Source organism: Ctenocephalides felis, unplaced genomic scaffold, assembly GCF_003426905.1.
Source record: "Ctenocephalides felis isolate EL2017-DRISC unplaced genomic scaffold, ASM342690v1 CF-g0.4_SCAFFOLD_00845, whole genome shotgun sequence".
Classification (NCBI taxonomy): Eukaryota; Metazoa; Arthropoda; class Insecta; order Siphonaptera; family Pulicidae; genus Ctenocephalides; species Ctenocephalides felis.
The window spans coordinates 7,653,437-7,674,986 of record NW_020536999.1 but is presented as its reverse complement, the minus strand read 5'-3'; the positions used below and the strand labels follow the sequence as shown (position 1 = coordinate 7,674,986).

General features: G+C 30.3%; 1 protein-coding gene across 1 annotated transcript; it reads right to left on the bottom strand.

Annotated features, from left to right (window-relative positions):
• Positions 1 to 5,666: 5,666 nt before the first annotated feature.
• Positions 5,667 to 21,421, bottom strand: LOC113372096 (zinc transporter 1-like). The gene is made up of 11 exons (XM_026612432.1): positions 21,398 to 21,421; positions 16,674 to 16,831; positions 16,478 to 16,607; positions 14,383 to 14,467; positions 12,796 to 13,074; positions 12,594 to 12,719; positions 10,170 to 10,348; positions 7,979 to 8,112; positions 7,849 to 7,901; positions 6,567 to 6,688; positions 5,667 to 6,496 (listed from the first exon to the last, which is right to left on the bottom strand). The coding sequence occupies exons 1-11, from the start codon at positions 21,419 to 21,421 to the stop codon at positions 5,732 to 5,734; spliced, it is 2,055 nt and encodes a 684-aa protein (XP_026468217.1). The 3' UTR covers positions 5,667 to 5,731.
• Positions 21,422 to 21,550: the final 129 nt, after the last annotated feature.

Here is a 21,550-nt window from a genome sequence, read left to right as displayed (position 1 = left end):
GTTTTTTATTGATGTTATGCCCGATTACTAGACTTTGTTAATACATGTGTCAACATCAAATTCAGAATCATACAATATATATATATATATATATATATATATATATATATATATATATCTATATATACTAGGTGACCCGACAGACAAAGTGTATGTATTCATCTTTAATTCCCAATTTGTTGTTTTAAAGTGAAATTTATAACGTTTTTCAAAAATATTGTGCAAAGATTAGTAAACAATGCAAAAAAAATTATATATTTCCTAAATTTGTCATATATGAGTGAATTAATTTGTCAAATCCTGTTCATATGTATATCATTCAATCTGCCAAACATATACTGTATATTATATTATTTTAATTTCTGGTACATCTCAGCTGTTTTTTTGGCAATAATAATGTAGACATTACATTTTTCTTATTCATAATCATGAATTTGTGATACATATTCTAATATTGTCTAGGCTCATAAGTAAATTGAAATTTTTGTAGTTTTCATTTGTTTTCAATGCCAAGCAATATATAAAATATTTTCAATGTCGTCTTTTTGCATTTTTTTCTATTTATTTCTACAATATTACTATATTTTTCTTATTCATAATCATGAATTTGTAATACATATTCTAATATTGTCTAGGCTCATAAGTAAATTGAAATTTTTTTCAGATGATCGTTTTCATCTGTTTTCAATGCCAAGCAATGTATTAAATATTTTCAATGTCGTTTATTGCATTTTTTTCTATTTATTTCTACAATATTACTATATTTTTATAATCATACATCCTAAAAAAATCCATTAACAAACTTCAGAAAGATTTTTTAAAATCCGAATAATCGTTGAGGAGTATATTTACATACATCATTACAGAAGAATTTTATATATAAGATATATTATTTATCATGTTTAGTGATATTTGAAAGTAACGGTCAAAAATCCATTGCTAGGAGAGCGGTTGTCATCATTGAAGGACAGATTATATATTATTATGTATTTTTAGGTTAGGGATTCTAAGTTGATGGAGACATTTTTGTTGTTATTTTTGTCAACAGTTAAAGTGCAGTGAGCGAACGATATTTAAAAGATTATTAAAGTCGACAGTTATTATTTATGTGCATAATACAATTATCATTCAATTATCGATATATTTAAAAGTCGTGCCAAAACAAAATGTCTTCCGTGGCTAAGTTCGTTATTCCAATTAATACCAATCTGTACCCAACTTCAGCTGTCAACTTTTGCCGGATACTTCAGGTCATTCGTAACGAAATTATTCTGACAGCTGCAAAGAAGAAACGGTTCTTGCACATTTATTTTATTTTATTTAGTTTTAATAATAGTCTTTTAACGTAATAAGTTATTAATAAATGTTTGCTTTTCAAGTTTTAAGTTTTAAATCATTTGAGTGTTCAAAAATCAGTGTTTGTGCGTGATTTGTGCAAAAATATGAAGACGATGCTCGGGAAGGATTTGTACACAATTTGCAGGTTAGTGGATAGCTTATAGTTTTTGTCATATAACATGTGTATAACATACATATTACATTGCATGTAATATCTGCATTGTTTATGTAATATGTATTATTATAACATGTATATGCATATGCACTATTTAACAATTAAGTTATAAACTAAAATTTCTTATATTGTGAAATAATTTGGTGCGTCAAAATGTAGTTTTGCAACTTGCATTTATTTATGAAATTTGCGTGCCTTTGAAGTATTTGTTCGATTTCAACGAAATTTTCGACAAATTTGTATGAAATTATACAAACAATACATTTCTATACATTATAAAATACTACAGCAACTTAAAAATAAAATTGAAAATGGACTACTGGTATAAATAAGTAAAAATAAAATTGGTACTAAGAACTGGGTGCATAGTACATCAACTTTATTGAACGTGTGCATTTATTTATAAAATCAATTGCAACTTTCAAACTACTTGTCCGATTTAAGTGAAATATTAGGAAAATCTATACAAAATTAAATTATAAAAAACTTTTTCTTATATTGCAGTATCGTAAAGTAACTCGGTATACTTTAAAATTACTATTGAAAATATATTATTATTCTGAATGCATTGAATTTATTACATCTATGCGTTTATCTATAAAATCTGTTGTATCTTTCAATCTACTTGTCCGATTTAAATGAAATCTTTGAAAAAATTATAGAAAATTAAATTATATATAACATTTTCTAACATTGTAAAATCCTAAAACAACTCGGCGTACTTAAAAATGTCAATTGAAAATAGTCTACACGCAATTACGTGTCTTCAACTATAGTACATCAAGTTTATTGCATCTGTGCATATATTTATAAAATCACTTGTATCTTTTTAACTACTTGTTCGATTTAAATGAAATATTTGACAAAAATATACAAAATTAATTTGTAAACAATGTTGTCTAATATTATATAGCTTTGCATCAACTCGGTATACTTTAAAATCATCCTTGAAAATATATTGTCATTCTGAGCGCGTTGAATTTATCCGATCTATGCGTTTATTTATAAAATCTGCTGTAACTTTTAAAATACTTGTCCGATTTAAACGAAATATTTAACAAAATTATACAAAAATAATTTGTGAACAATGTTGTCTAATATTATAGATCTCTACAGCAACTCCGTATACTTTAAAATTACGATTGAAAATAAATTACTATTCCGAGCGCGTTGAAATTAGTGATGTCCGACACGAATTTTTTTTTGATTCGAACAATTCGAAGAAAACAAACTTGTTTATACAGAAAAGTTTCACAGATTTATTTATCTAGCAAATGAGATAAAAAATAATTGATTTATTTAATTATTTGATTATTTATTTATTTATACATATTGTAAAACTCGAACGAAATCTAAACAATTATGGTGGTCCTTAATATGGACATTTTCGAATTTCTTTGCTCCCAGGAGCTCAAATGCTTCCAAAATGATTTTAAAAAATTTCCTGAAAGTTTTAGCACTTAATATTAACATTTAGATAGTCCGCAATTCAATTAAAAGTTTCGTACATTTTTTTAACATATATTATTATAGAATTTATTTAGTGTAGAAGTTGTATAATAGACTCGACAAAATCAATTGCATAAATTAATTATTATCAAATAAAATATATTACAACACTTATTAAAAAAGATTTTAATTCAAAAACGGTTGAAATATATTTTTTAACTAATTTGTAATGAATATAATCAGATCTTTTTTGCATCAATAAACATTGTATGTTTTATCGCGGTTTGATTAAGGCATATTTATTTTATTTGATTGAATTTTAATTTTTTTTCTTATAAATTGCTATCTGTCTATATAGAAAGACATTGAGTAATTAATTTGACAAATAACATAGATTTTTAAAAGGACAACTCAGTGGTTCGCCTTTTATTAATGTACTAAAATTATATCTTAATTAAATTTTGGTGAATTTTAAATTTTTTTTGTATTAATACACTTCTGTTCGTTTGTATTTATAACATTTTATTATATATTGTTAAAATTATAATATACATCTACAAATACATTGCATTAATACCTAATGACTAAGTCGTTGGCTTGTATTAAATGCAAATGAGATATGGATTTGTTTATTTATACCCGTTGATTTTAGTAATTTATATTAAATGTACATATATATATATATATATATATATATATACAGATAAACAGAACATCAACAAGCCATCAAGATGTTTCTGTTTTAACAAACAAATAAGAATTATAAAACTCAAACGAAATCTAAACAATTAGGGTGGTCCTTAATATGGACATTTTCGAGATTTTTTTTGTTCCCAAGTGCTCAAATGCTTTCAAATTAATAAAAGAAATTTCTCTGAAAATTTTAGCTCTTAATAATAGCATTTAGATAGTCCGCAATTCATTTAAAAGTTTTGTATAATCATTACTAAGTAAATTCTTGCGCCATCTGTGATAGCAGACTCACAATTTTGATGGCAATTTATTACTGATAATTTGAGTGTCAGAATCACCAATTATATAAATATTTTGCTGCAAAATTAATTTTAATGCCATGATTAATAAATGTTTTGTTAAATAGTCCACATGGATTTCATTAGAGTTTAAGTGATTTATAAATGTTTTTAAGCGCCTTAATATTTGAGTTCACAAATGATATCACAGATGGCGCAATAATTTACTTAATGACATATGTTAATAATGAATATAGGAACTTTTATTTGAATGGCGGACTATCTAAATGTTAATATTAAGAGCTAAAACTTTCAGAGAATTTTTTTAAATTATTTTGGAAGCATTTGAGCCCCTGGGAGCAGCAAAGAAATTCGAAAATATCCATATTAAGGACCACCATATTATGTAATAATTACATTAATTATTATTTATATATTAATACGTTTAGTCTTTGGATGTCTTTACATGGCAAGTAGATTGGCACAACTCAAAAACTAATTTTTTCACTAACATTTTTTTATAAAACATTTAATTATCAAATAAAATTTACATAAAAAATATTTAAAATCAGTTTTAAGTTTCAAGTTGCATCATTCTTTTTGCCTTGAATAAATTTAATTATATATTTATATTTATATATATATATACATATCAGGGATGTGCAAAAATTTTGCAAACTTTGATTAATTTTTTAAAATTATTTCAATACTTAAATGAGACGTATTTACGCTTCTTTAATTCTGTTTTAATATATGGAAAAAATATTAATAATCATACTCGTATAAGCAATATCAGATTTTAGTTTAAAATTAAATTAATCATTAACTTTCTTTACATATAGTCAAATAATATTTTACAATAAGTAAAAATTATCGTAGACAATTATTTTTTTCAACAAATTTATCTATATTTTTGATTGAAAATTGATATCACTGCTGCATGATGTCACTAGAAAAACGTAACTTATTAATAGATAATTTTTTCTTAGTGTAAATTCAAATTCAGTTGCAAATAATTTATTTATTGATAAAATACTTGAAAATTTATTTACTATTAATTTTCGAATTTTTGCAAATTGCGTACATCCCTAATGTATATCTATTTATTTATTAATAAATACTTTGTTGCATAAACATTTGTTTTGAACACAACTTTGAAGGCACAACCGTCACGCAGATAATTCTGCGAATTATTTAAACATAAATTAATATTACATATTTAATACTTTGTAAATAATAACTTGTTAAAGATGAAAAGCTGTTTTAGCTAAATTTGACGTTAAAAATTTATTTATTACTCTCTAAAAATTAATTTCTTGATTAAAATTTGAAACGAATATTTACAAACGCTTGAATAATTATTATTAGAATTATTTAAAATAAACTATGGGACCGATTCTGCCGCATAAGAGAAAAATGTTATGGCAAGGCCATGTTATGAAGAACTTTCCATACTAATATTGACAAGTCATGCGGTTGGTGTGCTATCAGGCGAATTCTGATAGAGAACATAATCTAGAAGCCGCACAAATGTCAAAACAAAAACGATGTTAGATAACAGGGTGTTTCTGACACAGCTTCATAACATACGAGTAACGTTGCAGTTTATGTGTAAAACGCCTGAATGCACAGCAAATACATGGCATTTGGACAGTACGATTCAGTAGCATGATGTATGGAAGTTGGAGCGTAACATGGCCTTGCCATAACATTTGTTTGTTGTGCGGCAGAATGGGCCTGTATTATTTAAAATAAACTATATAAGCATACAGATAAATCTAAAAATATTTTCTAAATACTATGATCGTTGCATTTCCTGTTCTTTGTCACTTTTGACTTGTGTCACGTGACCCTTGACATCCGTCGCATCACTTTTGAAATCTGTCACGTGACCTGTGACATCTGTCGCGTCACTTTTGACATCTATCACGTCACTTTTGACATCTATCACGTGACCTGTGACATCTGTCGCGTCACTTTTGACATCTGTCACGTGGCTTTTGACATCTGTCACGTGACCCGTGACATTTCCCGCGTGACCTGTGACATATGTCGCGTGACCTGTGACGTCTGTCACGTGACCTGTGACATTCGCCGCGTCACTTTTGACACCTGTCACGTGATCTGTGACATTTACCGCGTGACCTTTAACATCTGTCACGTGACCCGTGACATCTGTCGCGTCTCTTTTGACATCTGTCACGTGACCCGTGACATCTGTCGTGTCATTGATGTCACTTTCGGCAGATCTTTTCCCCATGTCGTTTTTTTTCAAAATATTTTTCACGTCCGCCCTGAAGCTGTGCACGTCTATCATCGATTTCGAATACTGGTTCGATATTAATTTCTCCTCGTCGGATGGCAGTTTGTTTTTCGACGTTGCTCCTGATTTTGCTCCTGTCGATGTTATGATATTTTCGGTACTTTTTGATATTTGTTGGAATATGTGATCGGGATGTTGTAAATCGTATTTTTGTTTTAGATTCAGGACGTTTATTTGTACTTCTTTGTGTTTGTCGTGGTCTTGCTTGTCGTCTACCTTGATTGATACCAAACTGGAAGACTGGGGATTGGAAGTTAGATTTTATCATTTGAACACTTGTTTACTTATTAATATTATTATTAATAATTACCCCTCGTTTATAAGGACCAGTAATATCGGCCCTTGAACCCCTATGGCTGTCGTGTTGGCTGGTTCCGCAACAATTGTTCGCCCTGCACCTCTCAGATCCTGGACAACGCATCAGACAGGCATCTGGTGTAGAAAATAGATTGATTTATATAATCTTTCTTTTACGGACTCGCATAAAAAGCTATTATTTAGTAAATTTATTATGTTGGGTCACCAACTTAGAAATTCTTTTTATTAAAAACTAGCCGGCCCGACAGACTTAGTCCTGTCAAAAAAAATTGTAATGTGGCGGTGTTTTGTGCCTACCTTTTTTCTATTCTTTGCAAAAAATTATCCTGAACAGAACCGTCACCCTGGTAATCATTCGGTGTGAATTAAAAATAATTAAATAAAACACTATAAGCATTTAAAAGTAAGTAATTTTAATAATGTAAATCATAATTCAATTATCAGTTCAATTTTTATTGTAGTGCTTTGTGATAAACGATGTTTTTTGTTTGATTACCTGGCGCATAGACAAACAAATCTGATGGTTTTCCAATACGGGAACAAACAACATACAATTTTCCATGTGAGAAACATGGGTTTTCTAAATTAATACCACAAACACTTAATGATACCATAAACGCACTGGAAACGCATTGAGATGCATGGTGCGAGAACATCTTCTGCTTTATACTATCCTTTGAATATAGTTGGTCGATATTTCGCAACATTATAATTGCCGATCCAAACTTTAATTGAAGATTGTTAGGTGACAATCCTAGCAAATCCAGTGAGTTTAAAAACTCCGGTGGATCGTCTTGGTTAGTTGCCGAATCAACTGATTCGCCTGTAATTTGTTCTTGAATTTTGAAATTTAATTAATTTACATCAATGTTTTTGGCTGCCAATATAGCTTGATTAATAAAAAAGATATTTCTATGTTTATATAAATATATTCAAAATCAGATTATCAAAAACTACACAAAATGTCATGACATAGATCATTGTTTTTTTTACAAATTGCGTTGCCTACTCGATTAAAAAAGAAAAGGGCTGTTTTTAGGGTTTTCCCGGCAATTATTCGTTTTTTTCTCACCGTAACAACCATCTTTGGACTTCAACGAACATTTTAAAAAAAGAATTGGCCAAATTGGTCCAGGCGTTGTTGAGTTATGCGCTTACCAACACATTTTGCGATCCATTTTTATATATAAGATAAATTATTGTATAAATGTTTAAAATTAATTACACATATGATTAGGAACAGAAAACGAGATTTAATCCAAACCAAAGCCTACTTCTATTGTTACAAATTCGGTCTGTTCCCATGCGCACGAAATAATTGTTCGAACTAAAGTTAGTATAATAAAAGTTTAACTACTTATATAAATAAATATTATTATAAATAATAGAATTTGTTTCACAAACCTATTGGTTCTTGTCCATTCTCCGATCCTGATGCAACTTTTTTGCGAGGTGCTGAACTCGGGTTGTATCGTCGCCTGTGTTATGCCTTGCTCTGTGAAAAAGTCTGCTATTTCATTTGTTATCCTACCATAATCCTGAAAATGAAAAAAAAGATTATTATCTATGTATAATCGGCTTGACCAATTTTTATGAAATTTTACTACCACGTTCAGTATGAATACCACTGAGTATAGGACTACACCTATTTTTCATATATAGTAGTAAGGGTTGGCCGCTCCCAAGATTTTTTTTATTTTTCGACCATTTTACACTTCATATAAGGCTCTAATTTTTCAAAAAACCCCAATTTTGCAAGTCATTTTCAAATCATCAAATCGAACACATTTACATTCTACTTGCTGTTAATGACTTAACTTTCCCATTCTACTTGAGTTAATGTTTTTGACTTATTATTAGTTCAAATTTTATAGAATTTATGAAAAAGGTTAAAATTTACTCTAAAAAATAATTTATTTTTTTACTCTAAAAAATAATTTATTTTGATCCAGGGTTGTCCAACCCTAAGACTTGTTTTATATTTTTAACATCTGTTAAGGTAAGTTATAGTAATGGTCCGAAAATCGAAATTGAAAATTTTTGCATTTCTTCTTGTTTTGAAGGTTTCTGAACATTTTGCATGTATACCATGGATGTGTGTGTATGTATGTATGGATACAATTTTTCATCCACGTTTTCGGGCGTACGGATCAACCGATTTGAATGGCTCAAAAAACATTCGATTCTTATCAATAGGGAGATGTGCTGATTAGTTTTTGGCAAAGGCAGGTCCAGCCGTTACGGAGATACAGAGCAAAGAGTGCAGAAAATAGAAATCAAGTTTTTGAGAGAACGGAACATCCGATACAAAAAACTTACTGCGCGTGTTGACGAAACTATTGATTTTGGAAAAAAAAAAATAATTTTTTTTTATAATTCCCAAAAAATTTTTTTGTGATTTAAAATAATTCGAATTTTAGTTTAAATTAAAAGTTCGAAAGCTTACTTATATACTTGAAATAATTAATTTTAACTTTGTAATTCAGTTTATATTATTCTTATAAATTCTTATTAATGATAAGACAATGTCCTTTATATTAAATTTGATTGATTGAGATTTATTTATTTACTTTTACTCATTTATTATACTGTAAACATATATAAGTTACAGTATTTATAATAATCTATTTGAGAATATTTAATTTTTTTCGAACATTTCGTTACGGTACGGTAAGTTCCAGCAATCTGTCCTAAGGCACGATGCCATACACTAGTTAATACTAAAATTTTTCTAGAAATATTTCTTATGGCTGCACAATATTTGCCGGGTCAGCTAGTATATATATATATATATATATATATACATATTGCAAGTATTATTTTTCCGTTGATTTTGTTAATTTGATTGAACAACTTTGTTTATTCGGTATCGATAATTTTGTATCGGATTTCCGACAAAGTAATGTATGTAATATTATATCAAGTAAATATGTACTTAACGCGAAAAAATTTCTACTACTGTATAGAAGAGAATTATGTAACTATGCGAAAAAAATTCCAAACGTGTTTCATTGTAGAGATATTGAAATTTCAGTTCGGTTCTTACTATAAAAGAGTATTTATTACAAATATTGAAGAGCAAATGTAGAGAACTATAAAATCAAGAACGAAACCCTTTAAATTTCCTCAGTTCTTCATTTCGTTAATACATATAAAACGTTTTTTGACTCATTCGAATAGGACGCTCGGTTCTCCCAAAAATTGAATTACCGTTTTTGGCACGTTTTGCTCCGTATCTCTGAAACGGCTAGACCTGCCTTTGTCAAAAACTAATCAGTGCGTCTCCTTATCAATAGGAATCGAATGATAAATGAATCATTTAAATCATAAATTTGTATCCGCACATACATACACACACGCACACACACACACATACACACACGCACACACACACACACACACACACACACACACACACACACATACATCCATTTTTTCTAAGGTATGCCAAAATGTTCAGAAACCTCTGAAACGTAAAGATATATAAAAATTTTCATTTTCTTTTTTTTGCGATTACTATAACTTACCCTACAGAATCTACTAAATCATTTACTAACATTTACCTAAAAATCTACTAAATCATTTACTTATTTACCTCCGGATTTTGGAAGACGATATGGGCCGTGGAAACTATTTTGTTGGCTGTCAGCTGCCAAATGTGCAATTCGTGCACGTTGACAATATCAGGAAAGGCTTCTAAAAGATTCGCCTTCAACGTGTCAATGTCTATACTCGCTGGTATTGTCTGGAGCAGAATTAGACTCGATTCCTTCACTGGAAATAAAAATATTCATTTAATACAATATAATTTATAACTAGTGGTGTATGGCATCGTGCCTTAAGGCAAATTGCTGGAACTTCCCGTACCGTAATGAAATATTCGAGGAATAATAAATAGATTATTATGAATACTGTAACTTTCATTACTTTTGCTATCTTGTTGTATCTGAGTGAGCTAATCAAATGTAAATCATAAATCAATTATTACATTAACAATCGTCATTTCATTTCGAATTCAATTTCAAAAAAAAAAAAAATAGTTGCCTAATTTGCACAAAATTGAAAAATCTCCTCCCGTATAGTCACAGTCTAAACGCATTTGCAAATAATTCTGTGCGACATTTTCGCTTACATTGTGCTTAGCTTGGCGGCATTTTCACATTTTTCAATAGTTTTCACAAAATTGGAAAAGTGCTCAGTACATAAACAGTCTAAATGCACTTGGGTAAACATTTGCACCAGAGTGGCGCTTAGACTGTGCTTAGCCTGGGTCATTTTTTGAATTTTTAATCCAAAATTACAAAAATATTTGATAGAAAATAAAAAAAGATATAATATTTTTTTATCCTCAAAAGCAATTGTTTTGTCAATACGAGCAGAAAGTTTTTTAGATCATTCAAATCGGATGATTAGTTCACTCAAAAACTGCCATTTTTTGCACATTTAGCTCTGTATCTTCGAAATGGCGGGATCTGTCTTTGGCAAAAACTAATCACCTATTCTCCCAATCATTACAAATTGAATGTTTTTTAGATCATTCAAATTCGATACTCCGTTCTCTCAAAAACTCAATATGTATTTTCTGCACTCTTTGCTTCGTATCTCCGTAACGGCTGGACATGCCTTTGCCAAAAACTAATCAGCACATCTCCTTATCAATAGGGATCGAATGTTTATTAAACCGTTCAAATCCGTTAATCAGTGCGCCCAAAAACGTGGAAAAAATGCAGACATACAAAACACACACACACACACATCTATTTAGTTTCTGAGGTATGCCTTAAAAATGTTCAGAAACCTTCAAAACGTCGAGAAATGCAAAAATTTTCATTTTCGATTTTCGGCCCATTACAATAACTATCCTACGGGAAGTTAATGAATTATTAACTTCCCGAAGGAGAAGTTTATGTTTTCATAAAAAATCCGATTCGCTAATTTTATGTTTTCTCGACGTTTCAAGCCATTCTGAATCGAATGAGACCGACATTTGGACTAAAAGTATGTGTATGTGAACAGATTTTTTGCCGTAAATCGGCTACTTCTAGGTAAAGATTCCTGGCCAATCTTTACCTAGAACGTTTTCTTGTAATAAAGTTTTTTAAAAAAAAATCGACGATTTTTATGATTTTTTTGACGGTAGATACCCCATAGTCTTGTAGATCATACTAAAATATTACGGCCCTACGTCAAGTCGTTTAATTTTGAAAATTCGTCAAAGTTTGCAAAAAATTAGTATCGTTTTTTGGCGTTTGTAAAAATTAGACCTTTGATCGACGTTTTCTCAAAAACGCCTGAACCGATTTCAAAAATTTAAAAGCCATTTGATGTATCTCAATGAGGACTATCGTTTGTCAGTTTTGTGAGACGATCTGCCGAGCCGTTTCTTTGTAATTTGAAAAAATGTGTTAAACTTTCCGCCCACATTTAAGCTCATACTACCGAACCGATTTTAAAAAATCAAAAACTGTACGAAATATATTAGTTGGGAATGATACTGATTAGTTTTAGGTGAAAATGTACCGAGCCGTTTTCTTGTAATTAACTGTTGAAAAAAAAAATTTAAGCCGATTTTTATGGAACTTGTTTTGGCGATCGACATCATGGTCTTATAGAACTTACTGAAATATTACGGCCTTATGACAAGTAGTTTAATTTTAAAAATTCATCAAAATTTGAGAAAATGTGTAGTTTTTTTGACGTTTGTTAAAATTAAAATTATACGATTTACTTGGTATAACGATAGAGTACTTGGTCTTGATGAACATACTAAACCATTAAAGTCCTACGGAAACTGGTTCAGTTATAAAAATTATTGACATTTGAAAAGTTGCTGTTAGAAAATACTCCGAGTTAACGTGTTCGTTCGTTTTCAATTGTGTGTAATAAATCCACTCGCAATACTTATAATCACTCATAAATTTGTTTATTATTGATTAAGTCGATTATTTACACATTTCGGGAAGTTCATGTAACTTGCCTCAAGTCAAAATAACAATACCAACTACTTTTATCCACTTACTGTAAGGATAACTCAGCCAGAGCAAACACAGGCAAGAAATAATAGAAATCACCGGATCCACATACTTGGCAACATCTGGGTCAGTCCAGTACACAAACAGGGAACAAATGATGACAAAAACAGAACCTTAAACAAAAACACAAATAAACTTCATCATCACATCATTACATCATATTTTTTTTTTCTATTTTTTTATCCTTACTCATGACGTCTCTGGCGATTTCCCGACCGCCTTGTCTCCTGGGCAAGAAGACGTCTTTAATTTTTCCGCTTTTCGAAACAATGGCTTCGACTTCTCGATCGATTTTTCCGGATGTGTTGTCTTCTCGTTTCGATTCCTTGTTTTCGTCTTCGTCAGATTTTTGTTGATTTTGCTTTTCGTTGGATTTTTTACCACGTCTGTCGCCGGAGATTGCTCTGTCTAGTACCACATCGCCGGTTGGCGTCATTTGGAGGTAGCTGCCTTGGTGGAAAGTGTAACCTGGGGAAAAGAAATATATATATATATATATATATATATATATATATATATATATATAAAAATATATCTTCTTCTTCTATCTTCTATATATATAAAAATAAGTCGGGTTTTCCTTCCTGACGAAATAACTCCAGAACGCACGAACCGATTTCGACAATTTTGCATTCGTTGGAAAGGTCTCGGGTTCCGCAAGGTTTATAGCTAAGAAAATTAGTTGTGCATGGCATCGTGCCTTAATGCAAGCTGGTGGAACTTTACGCACCGTAATTAAAAATTCGAGTAATAAAAATAATCAATAACTGTTTTAAATGATTTCAAATAGATTATCTTCTATATATATAAAAATATGTCGGGTTTTTCTTCCTGACGAAATAACTCCAGAACGCACGAACCGATTTCGACAATTTTGCATTCATTGAAAAGTTCTCGGGCTCAGCAAGGTTTATAGCTAAGAAAATTAGTTGTGCATGGCATCGTGCCTCAATGCAAGCTGCTGGAACTTCACGCACCGTAATTAAAAATTCGTGTAATGACATTAGTGAGAATTATCAGAATTATGCTTGGTAAAGTCAACGAGCAATTCTTGCCCCAAAGAATAATGATGTACACGCACTGAATTTCACCATTCAATCAAAAATTGCTGGCGATTTGGTGACATACCAATGATTCCGACTGGTCTTCCGTTTGACTTCGAACGATTGCAATTTCCAGTTCGCCTTGCGTTCGCAATAACCAGTCTCAAGGCCAATCGCTTAGTGTTTGCGGGATAAATTTCAAATAGATTATTTAGAAAATCATTGTTTTTTACATGGGCAGTTATACGTTGCCCGTTCACGAGTTGGAAAACCATCCGCTTTGTTTGTGTTAACGTCAGACCAAAAAACAAAAAATGTGGTTTACCAAAGAACACTTCAATGAAACGGATAATTTGCGGATTCACTTTCATTTACTTGGAGAAGTTCAACTAAAAAATACTTCATTTTTGTAATCGAAATAAATTCATTACTGTTGTGTAATGAAATCAAATTTTTCCTTTTCAAATATAAAACGAACAAAAAATTTCTTCATCCTTCTCGCGCAACCATCTGGTGGCGAAACGGAGTTCGTCGGGTTTGCTAGTATTATATATATACATAATAAAATGGATAAGAAACAGAAGCTTGTCAAGCTGTAATTGAATCCAATGAAAGAATATTTTTAACTACTGTTAGATAAATATGAGAAGGACTTCTACAAGACAAATAATATATTACTGTCCTCTGTCGCAAATATACGACATGGAAATATATGTATTTCCATCACCCTTACCTCCAATTAGCAGATAGCACAACCCATTTACAACCAGTCCAGCTCCTCCTACGCACAGCACTGGTATAGGATGATGCATTGGATCCTAAAACCAAAATAAAAACTCGTATTTTTATTCTTATATATAAAAATGTAGCTCTCGATCAAATGATTCGGTAAAACTCGAAAACGGCTAAACCGATTTGGCCACAGTCTTAGTCTCGAAAAATTCGTGCCAATCAGTAGGTTGTCGGAAAGGTGAGATATTATATCAAAATCGCGTAAAAACTTGACATTTTTAATTTGAACATTTTTGTAGAAGCGTTATTTGAATGAAGGGTGGCTAATACGTCAAATGTCAAACGTTCAATTATGTTTAATAGAATATTTTACGTGAATATTATTTAATTATGATTAAATTGTAGTGAGTAGTTTTGTCTGTAGTTTTATTTATATACAAAAACGTTAGTAAACGGGCCGCAGGTGTTACTTATAGAGACTCAAAATATCAACTTTTTCGAAATGTTAATATGAAACTGCACTTTTTGGCATATTTTTCTCAAACACGGTGCTCTGAAACATCCCATTTGTATAATTATATACTCATTGGTATTTATAAAACATTTTCTAGGTTTTATTATTTTTTTTTTATGTTATTTAAATTCAGAACCTAAATTTGGTATCGATCAAATGGACATTTTGTCGAATAACATTTTCCCAGTTATAATTTCCCAGAATTTATCGTAGAATAGATAGTAATATATGAATGTCCGGGGTTAAAAAAGTCCACCACTGATGTGTCAAAAAACAGTAAAGTTAAGCATTGTTTAACAACAATATTTGAAAGTAGAAGGAAAAAGATGAAAACCAGCTATAACCTTGATCCTTATGACTTTGCTATCGGGGGATAAACGGTAATATTTGAAAATCCATAATAAAAGTATTTTCTCCCGTTGGTACTTTTTTAGCATTAGTTAAAAATGTTATAATTTTTTTGTAAAATACATTTAAAATTAAAATAAGACATTAAAGCTGTTTGCCACCTGGCCGTCCCAAGTTACTCCGCCAGCAAAAAAGCACATTTCTACAATGATGAAGTAGCTGGGAGATTTACTGAACGTAGTCAGATAATTGTTCGTTTGAAATGTGTTATTTGTTGTGATATAATTGGTTTGATTTTTATAATAAAATTAATATTTGCTCAAAGTCAAAATGGAACTTTGTGCCTCGCCCTGCTCTACATATATACTTTTTATTAAATTTACTTTAATTCATCGAATGTTACTTGAAACTTTTCAAAAAGCAGGTCAAAGAAGAAATACTTAATTCATTTTCTATCTCTCCTGGCAGAAAGTTCGAAAATTTTGTATAAGCTCAGTAGTATTATTTACAATTGTACACAAAAACCAGAATCCAAAAAGAATCTGAAAAACTTGAAACGTAATCAATAAGTCGAAAGACTAAAAAAGACTTGGATTGGATTATACCAAGTTTTATATAGAAAGTGTATAAAACTTCCAGACAAAATATAGACAAACTAATGGGGTTTATTGTTTTTATAATACCTCATTGAATATAGCATTCAAACAACACATCCTTATACACTAAAAGTATTGATATTTTTGATTCTCTAGAAATTATTTAGAAATATACCTTACTTAGCAAAACAACGTTTGCCGGGTCAGCTAGTTAAATATATATATATATATATATATATATATATATATATGGAAGGTGTGGTCCATATTAAATACCAAAATGATAGACAATAATAAATTTCATGAAATATTATTTATATTTGGTTTATTTTACGTAAGATTAATAACGACGACACTATGTGTTATCATATTGATCGTTAATAAAATGTTATTGGTATTATTGTATTTATAATTGAAAAGAAAGGATTCAAGACTTATAATTTTTGGCAAATTTTGACTAGGGAGAAACAAAAGCCATGTCAGATCTGACACTTGAATTAATTTTTGTTTTCTCCGTGCTGTCACTATATGGGCCTATCTGTCCAGTAGACATGTGATGCGTGTTGACGAGCCCGCTACATATATATATATATATATATATATATATATATATTTGGGCACATTTAAGTCTATATTACCTGATGGTCGATATGAATCAAAGTCTGCACAGCTTCTACCAGCAAAGAAAAGCACAAAGACGCCAAAAAGACGCACACCATTGTGGTAACTATTACGTCGACTCGAGCCCAACCGAATGTGTTCTTTAAACTAAAAGATAATAGACAATTGGAAGATATGAGGATAAAACTTTATTTTAAATTGTGTTTATTTTACCTTCGTTCATGTTTTGTCCTTTGCGACGACAAGGCATTGGCTTCGTTTTTCTTGTCACTACTTTTGGCAGAAGTTAAATCTTCACCACTTGATGCAAGGACGACGGGTGTATCGAATCCTGTACCACGACATCGGTCACCATATTCTGATTGGTTGTTCTTGAATGGAAAATAATCACGTTAATTGTAGTTAAATTATTAAAAATATGATTTATGGGCTAAATCTGCCGTAACATAGACTATAAGATAGCGTTATGCTATGTTATGCTTGGTCTCTTGTAGTCAACTCTGTGAAAATGCCTATGTATTTGCTAGTGCGATCAGGCGTATTTTACACATAAACAAGGCAAAGAAGAATGTTATGATAACATAATCTTTGATGATAAAGTTATCATAAAATTATTTCTTGCTTTGTTTATATGTAAAATACGCCTGATAGCACCCCAAATAAATAGACATTTTTACAGTTTTTACTACCAAGAGATAAGCATAACAGCGTTGCCATGACAACGATGTGTTATGAGCTCTTTTACGGCAGAATTGCCCTATAAAATTCGATTTTTATAATTGACTAGTGGTGTATGGCATCGTGCCTTAAGGCAAATTGCTGCAACTTCCCGTACCGTAATGAAATATTCGAGATATTTTAAACGTTTTCAAATATATTATTAAAAACACTGTAACTTGCATTATTTTCGCTATCTTGTTATATCTGAGCAAATCAAATGTAAATCATAAATAAATCAATTTATCTCCAGAACATTAACAATGGTCATTTCATTTCGAATTCAATTTCAAAAAAAAAACATTGTTACCTAATTTACACAAAATTGAAAAAGTGCATTTGCAAACAATTCCGTGCGACATTTTTACTTATACTGTGCTTAGCTTGGCGACATTTTCACATTTTTCGATAGTTTTCACGAAATTGGAAAAGTGCTCCCCCGTACATAAACAGTTTAAACGCACTTGGGTAAACATTTGTACCGGAGTGGCGCTTAGACTGTGCTTAGCCTGGGCAATTTTTTGAATTTTTTATCCTAAAAAGCAAGTAGAACGCTTAGTTCACTCAAAAACTGCACTTTTTGCACATTTAGCGCTGTATCTTCGAAATGGCGGGATCTGTCTTTGCCAAAAACTAATCACCTCTTCTCCCAATCATTACAAATTGAATGTTTTTTATATCATTCAAATCCGATACTCCGTTCTCTCAAAAACTCGATTTCTACTTTCTGCACTCTTTGCTTCGTATCTCCGCAACGGCTGGACCTACCTTTGCCAAAAACTAATCAGCACATCTCCCTATCAATTGAGATCGAATGTATTTTAAACCATTTAATTCGGTTGATCCGTGCGTCCGAAAACGTGGACGAAAGAATGCGGACAATACAAAACACACACACACTCATACAAACACACATCCATTTTTTCTGAGTTATGCCAAAATGTTCAGAAACTTTCGAAACGTCGAGAAATCCAAACATTTTCATTTTCGATTTTTGGTGCATTAGAGGATAGTTCTTGAGTGAAATAGAACTTTTTTCAATTATTTTATTCTAGTTTCACACATAAAACCTAACTTCATATATGTGTTACGATAGAGGCATCAGAAGGTTGCACTTATGATAAAATTATTTTGGAGGCTAGAATTTATGCGTTATTGTTACTCATACGGGTATAGACCCGCACTATAGTACTACCATAACATTCCTACTTTATCCAAGAATTGACATCACAAATTTTTGCCAAGACATTGCAAAACCAAAAAAAACACAAAATCTTATATATAAAATTCTTCTGCAATGATGTATGTAATTATACTCCGCCTAACCGATTATTCGGATTTTGATAAATCTTTCTAAACTTTGTTAAGGGAGTTTATTAGGATGTATGTGATTATAAAAATATAGTAATATTGTAGAAATAAATGTAAAAAAAATGCAAAAAACGACGTGTCATTGTTTGACGTTGAAAATATTTGAGGCATTGCTTGGCATTGAAAACAAATAAAAACTGTCACCTGCCAAAAATTTCAATTTATTCATGAGCCCAGACAATATTAGTATTGTCTGTCGGGTCATCTAGTATATCTATAAAATTATTATTCACAATTTTTGTGATTTGTTTGCGCTTTTGACAAAATTCCATAATTGTTTCGCCAAATCGGTCGAAACCAGTTTGCTTCTTAAAAGTCCGTGACAAATTTCAAAACAATTAACATAATTATAATTTATAATTAGTTTAAATACAAAATGGCATTTGTTTATTACATTAAAGCGCGTATTTTTAGATATGTCCAATATTTACACGATATTTTTAGAATGAGAAAGTCTAAAAATGAATCGTGGGTAATATTTTTGTTGAACAAAATTCCAATGTTCAATGTAATTATAAAAGTAATAAAATTTTTAATGATATATAATGATAAATATCTTATATACACAAAGTACTAATGGGATGTCACATATATATTTTTATATATAAAATTCTTCTGTACGGGTGTATGATATGATACTTCTCCTAAACGGTTATTCGGATTTTGATAAATCTTTCTGAAGTTTGTTAAGGGAATTTTTTAGGATTTTTTGATTTTTACAAATATAGTTAAATTGTGAAAATAAATGGAAAAAATTGCAAAGAACGACATGTCATTGTTTAACATTGAAAATATTTGAGGCATTGTTTGGCGTTGAAAACAAATGAAAACTGTTACCTGCCAAAAATTTCAATTCACTTATGAGCCTAGACAATATTAGAATATATATAATAAATTCATGATTATGAATAAAAAAAATTAAATGTCTACATTATTATTATTGCCGAAAAGCTGCTGAGATGTGCCAAAAACTAAAATAATGTAAGATACAGTATATGGTTTGGCAGATGACCTATATAATTCAATTCGACAGATTATTTTTTAACTAATGCAGTCGTGTTTTGCCTTACTTTACTAAATCACAATACAAAAAAAAATACATACTTATTCAAAAAATTATTTACAAGTTTCATTGTGTCAAAAATTTATTTGTTTGGCATTGGATACGGAATATTTACTCAAGTCAATTTTGTACTGTGCTCAAATTTGTATCAAATTTTGGAATTAGGTTCATTTTACTCTCAATTTCAAAAGTGAAAATAATTTAGACTCGGGTGGATGACACCCATTCTCAGTGGTGTAATTTTTTTTTCAATATAACGTCGGATATCGATAGAAGAGCTAATTATAAGAGAAACTAGTTTTATAATGTTTTTCAAAGAACAAATACTTTTCAAGTTATTGGCTACTAAAAATTCGTTTCTTTTTGACGATTTTCATCGTTTTTTGCAAATATCTCCAAAAATATACATTTTAATAAAAATCATGTAATGAACAAAATTATATCAATTAAAATCTTAATAAATCGGTGTTTAATAAAGTGTCCTAGGAACAATATTAAGCTAGATATAAAAAAAGCAAAGTCGTTTTTTTATTTCGTTCGAACTTTAATTGTTGTATTTGAAGCTCTGTCGGGTCAGCTAGTATATATATATATATATATATATATATATAACTAAAAATAATAACAATAGATTTACATGCAAATTAATAATTAATCCGGAATATTGGCTAATTAGTTGAACAATAGAAATGTTTTTTTCAAACAAAAACAATAACTGTACTTACGTCACTCCACTGACGCAAAATACTCTGTACAAACAAGAAAACAGTTTTTTCAACAAATTAGAAGCAATTAGACAATTATTAAAAGAAAATTTGTGCGCAAACTTTTCAAAATTATTATAAAAACAAGTGGGGTGGGTGGCATCGTGCCTTAAGGCAAATTGCTGGAACTTACCATACAGTAACGAAATGTTCGAGGAATATTGAATGTTTTCAAATAGATTATTATTAATATTGTAACATTGTCTAATATTTATAAGAATTATATCAACTGAATTGCAAAGTTGAAATTATTTGTTTAAAGTATATTAAAACTATAGTCAGAATTAAAAATAAAATCTGAATTATTTTCGATATACGAAAAATTAAAAAAAAAAAAAAAAAAAAAATGGAACAAATTTTTTTTTCCAAAATCAATTATTTTGTTAAGACAAGCAGAAAGTTCTTTGAATCAATTGAATTGGACGCTTAGTTCTCTCAAAAACTGCCATTTTTTGTACATTTAGCGCTGTATCTCCGAAATGGCTGGGCCTGCCTTTGCGAAAAACTAATAACCCCTTCTCCCAATCATTACTAATTGAATGTTTTTTAGATCATTCAAATCGGATGCTCCGTTCTCTCAGAAACTTGATTTCTATTTTCTGCACTCTTTGCTCCTTATCTCCGTAACTGCTGGACCTGCCTTTGCCAAAAACTAATCAGCACATCTCCTTATCAATAGGAATCGAATGTTTTTTAAACCATTCAAATCGGTTGATCCGTGCGCCCGAAAACGTGGACGAAAAAATGCGGACATACAAAACACACACTCACACACACACACACATCCATTTTTTCTGAAGTATGCCAAAATGTTCAGAAACCTTCAAAACGTCGAGAAATGTAAAAATTTTCAATTCCGATTTTCGGCCCATTACAATAACTTACCCTACGGGAAGTTAAAAATTCATTAGAAATAAATTAACGTAGTGGGTTTGAATTAAATTTATTACAACTCAGCAGTAATTTATCAGAAATAATTTTAGTTAACATGTTGATCGCCATGTCAGTCATATGTGTCTGACGCTAAGAAGTTCTTCATGAACCATGTCAGGAATATTTGTCTGACAAATTGACCTGAAAATTTTTTTTGGCTTGTCGAGAAAAAGTTTTATTAGAGGAGCATGTCAGTCATATAAGTGTGGTAGTATTTTTTTCAAAAATTTTCGCATTTTTTT

What these genes read in the sequence shown, in the direction of transcription:
- LOC113372096 (XM_026612432.1), bottom strand. Translation starts at nt 21,421, where the DNA reads ATGGTTCATGAAGAACTTCTTAGC. An exon ending in GAATGGACAAGAACCAATAG is followed by an intron (nt 7,902 to 7,978) that starts GTTTGTGAAACA and finishes TACTAACTTTAG; the next exon opens with TTCGAACAATTATTTCGTGC. An exon ending in CTGGTCCTTATAAACGAGGG is followed by an intron (nt 6,497 to 6,566) that starts GTAATTATTAAT and finishes TCCAATCCCCAG; the next exon opens with TCTTCCAGTTTGGTATCAAT.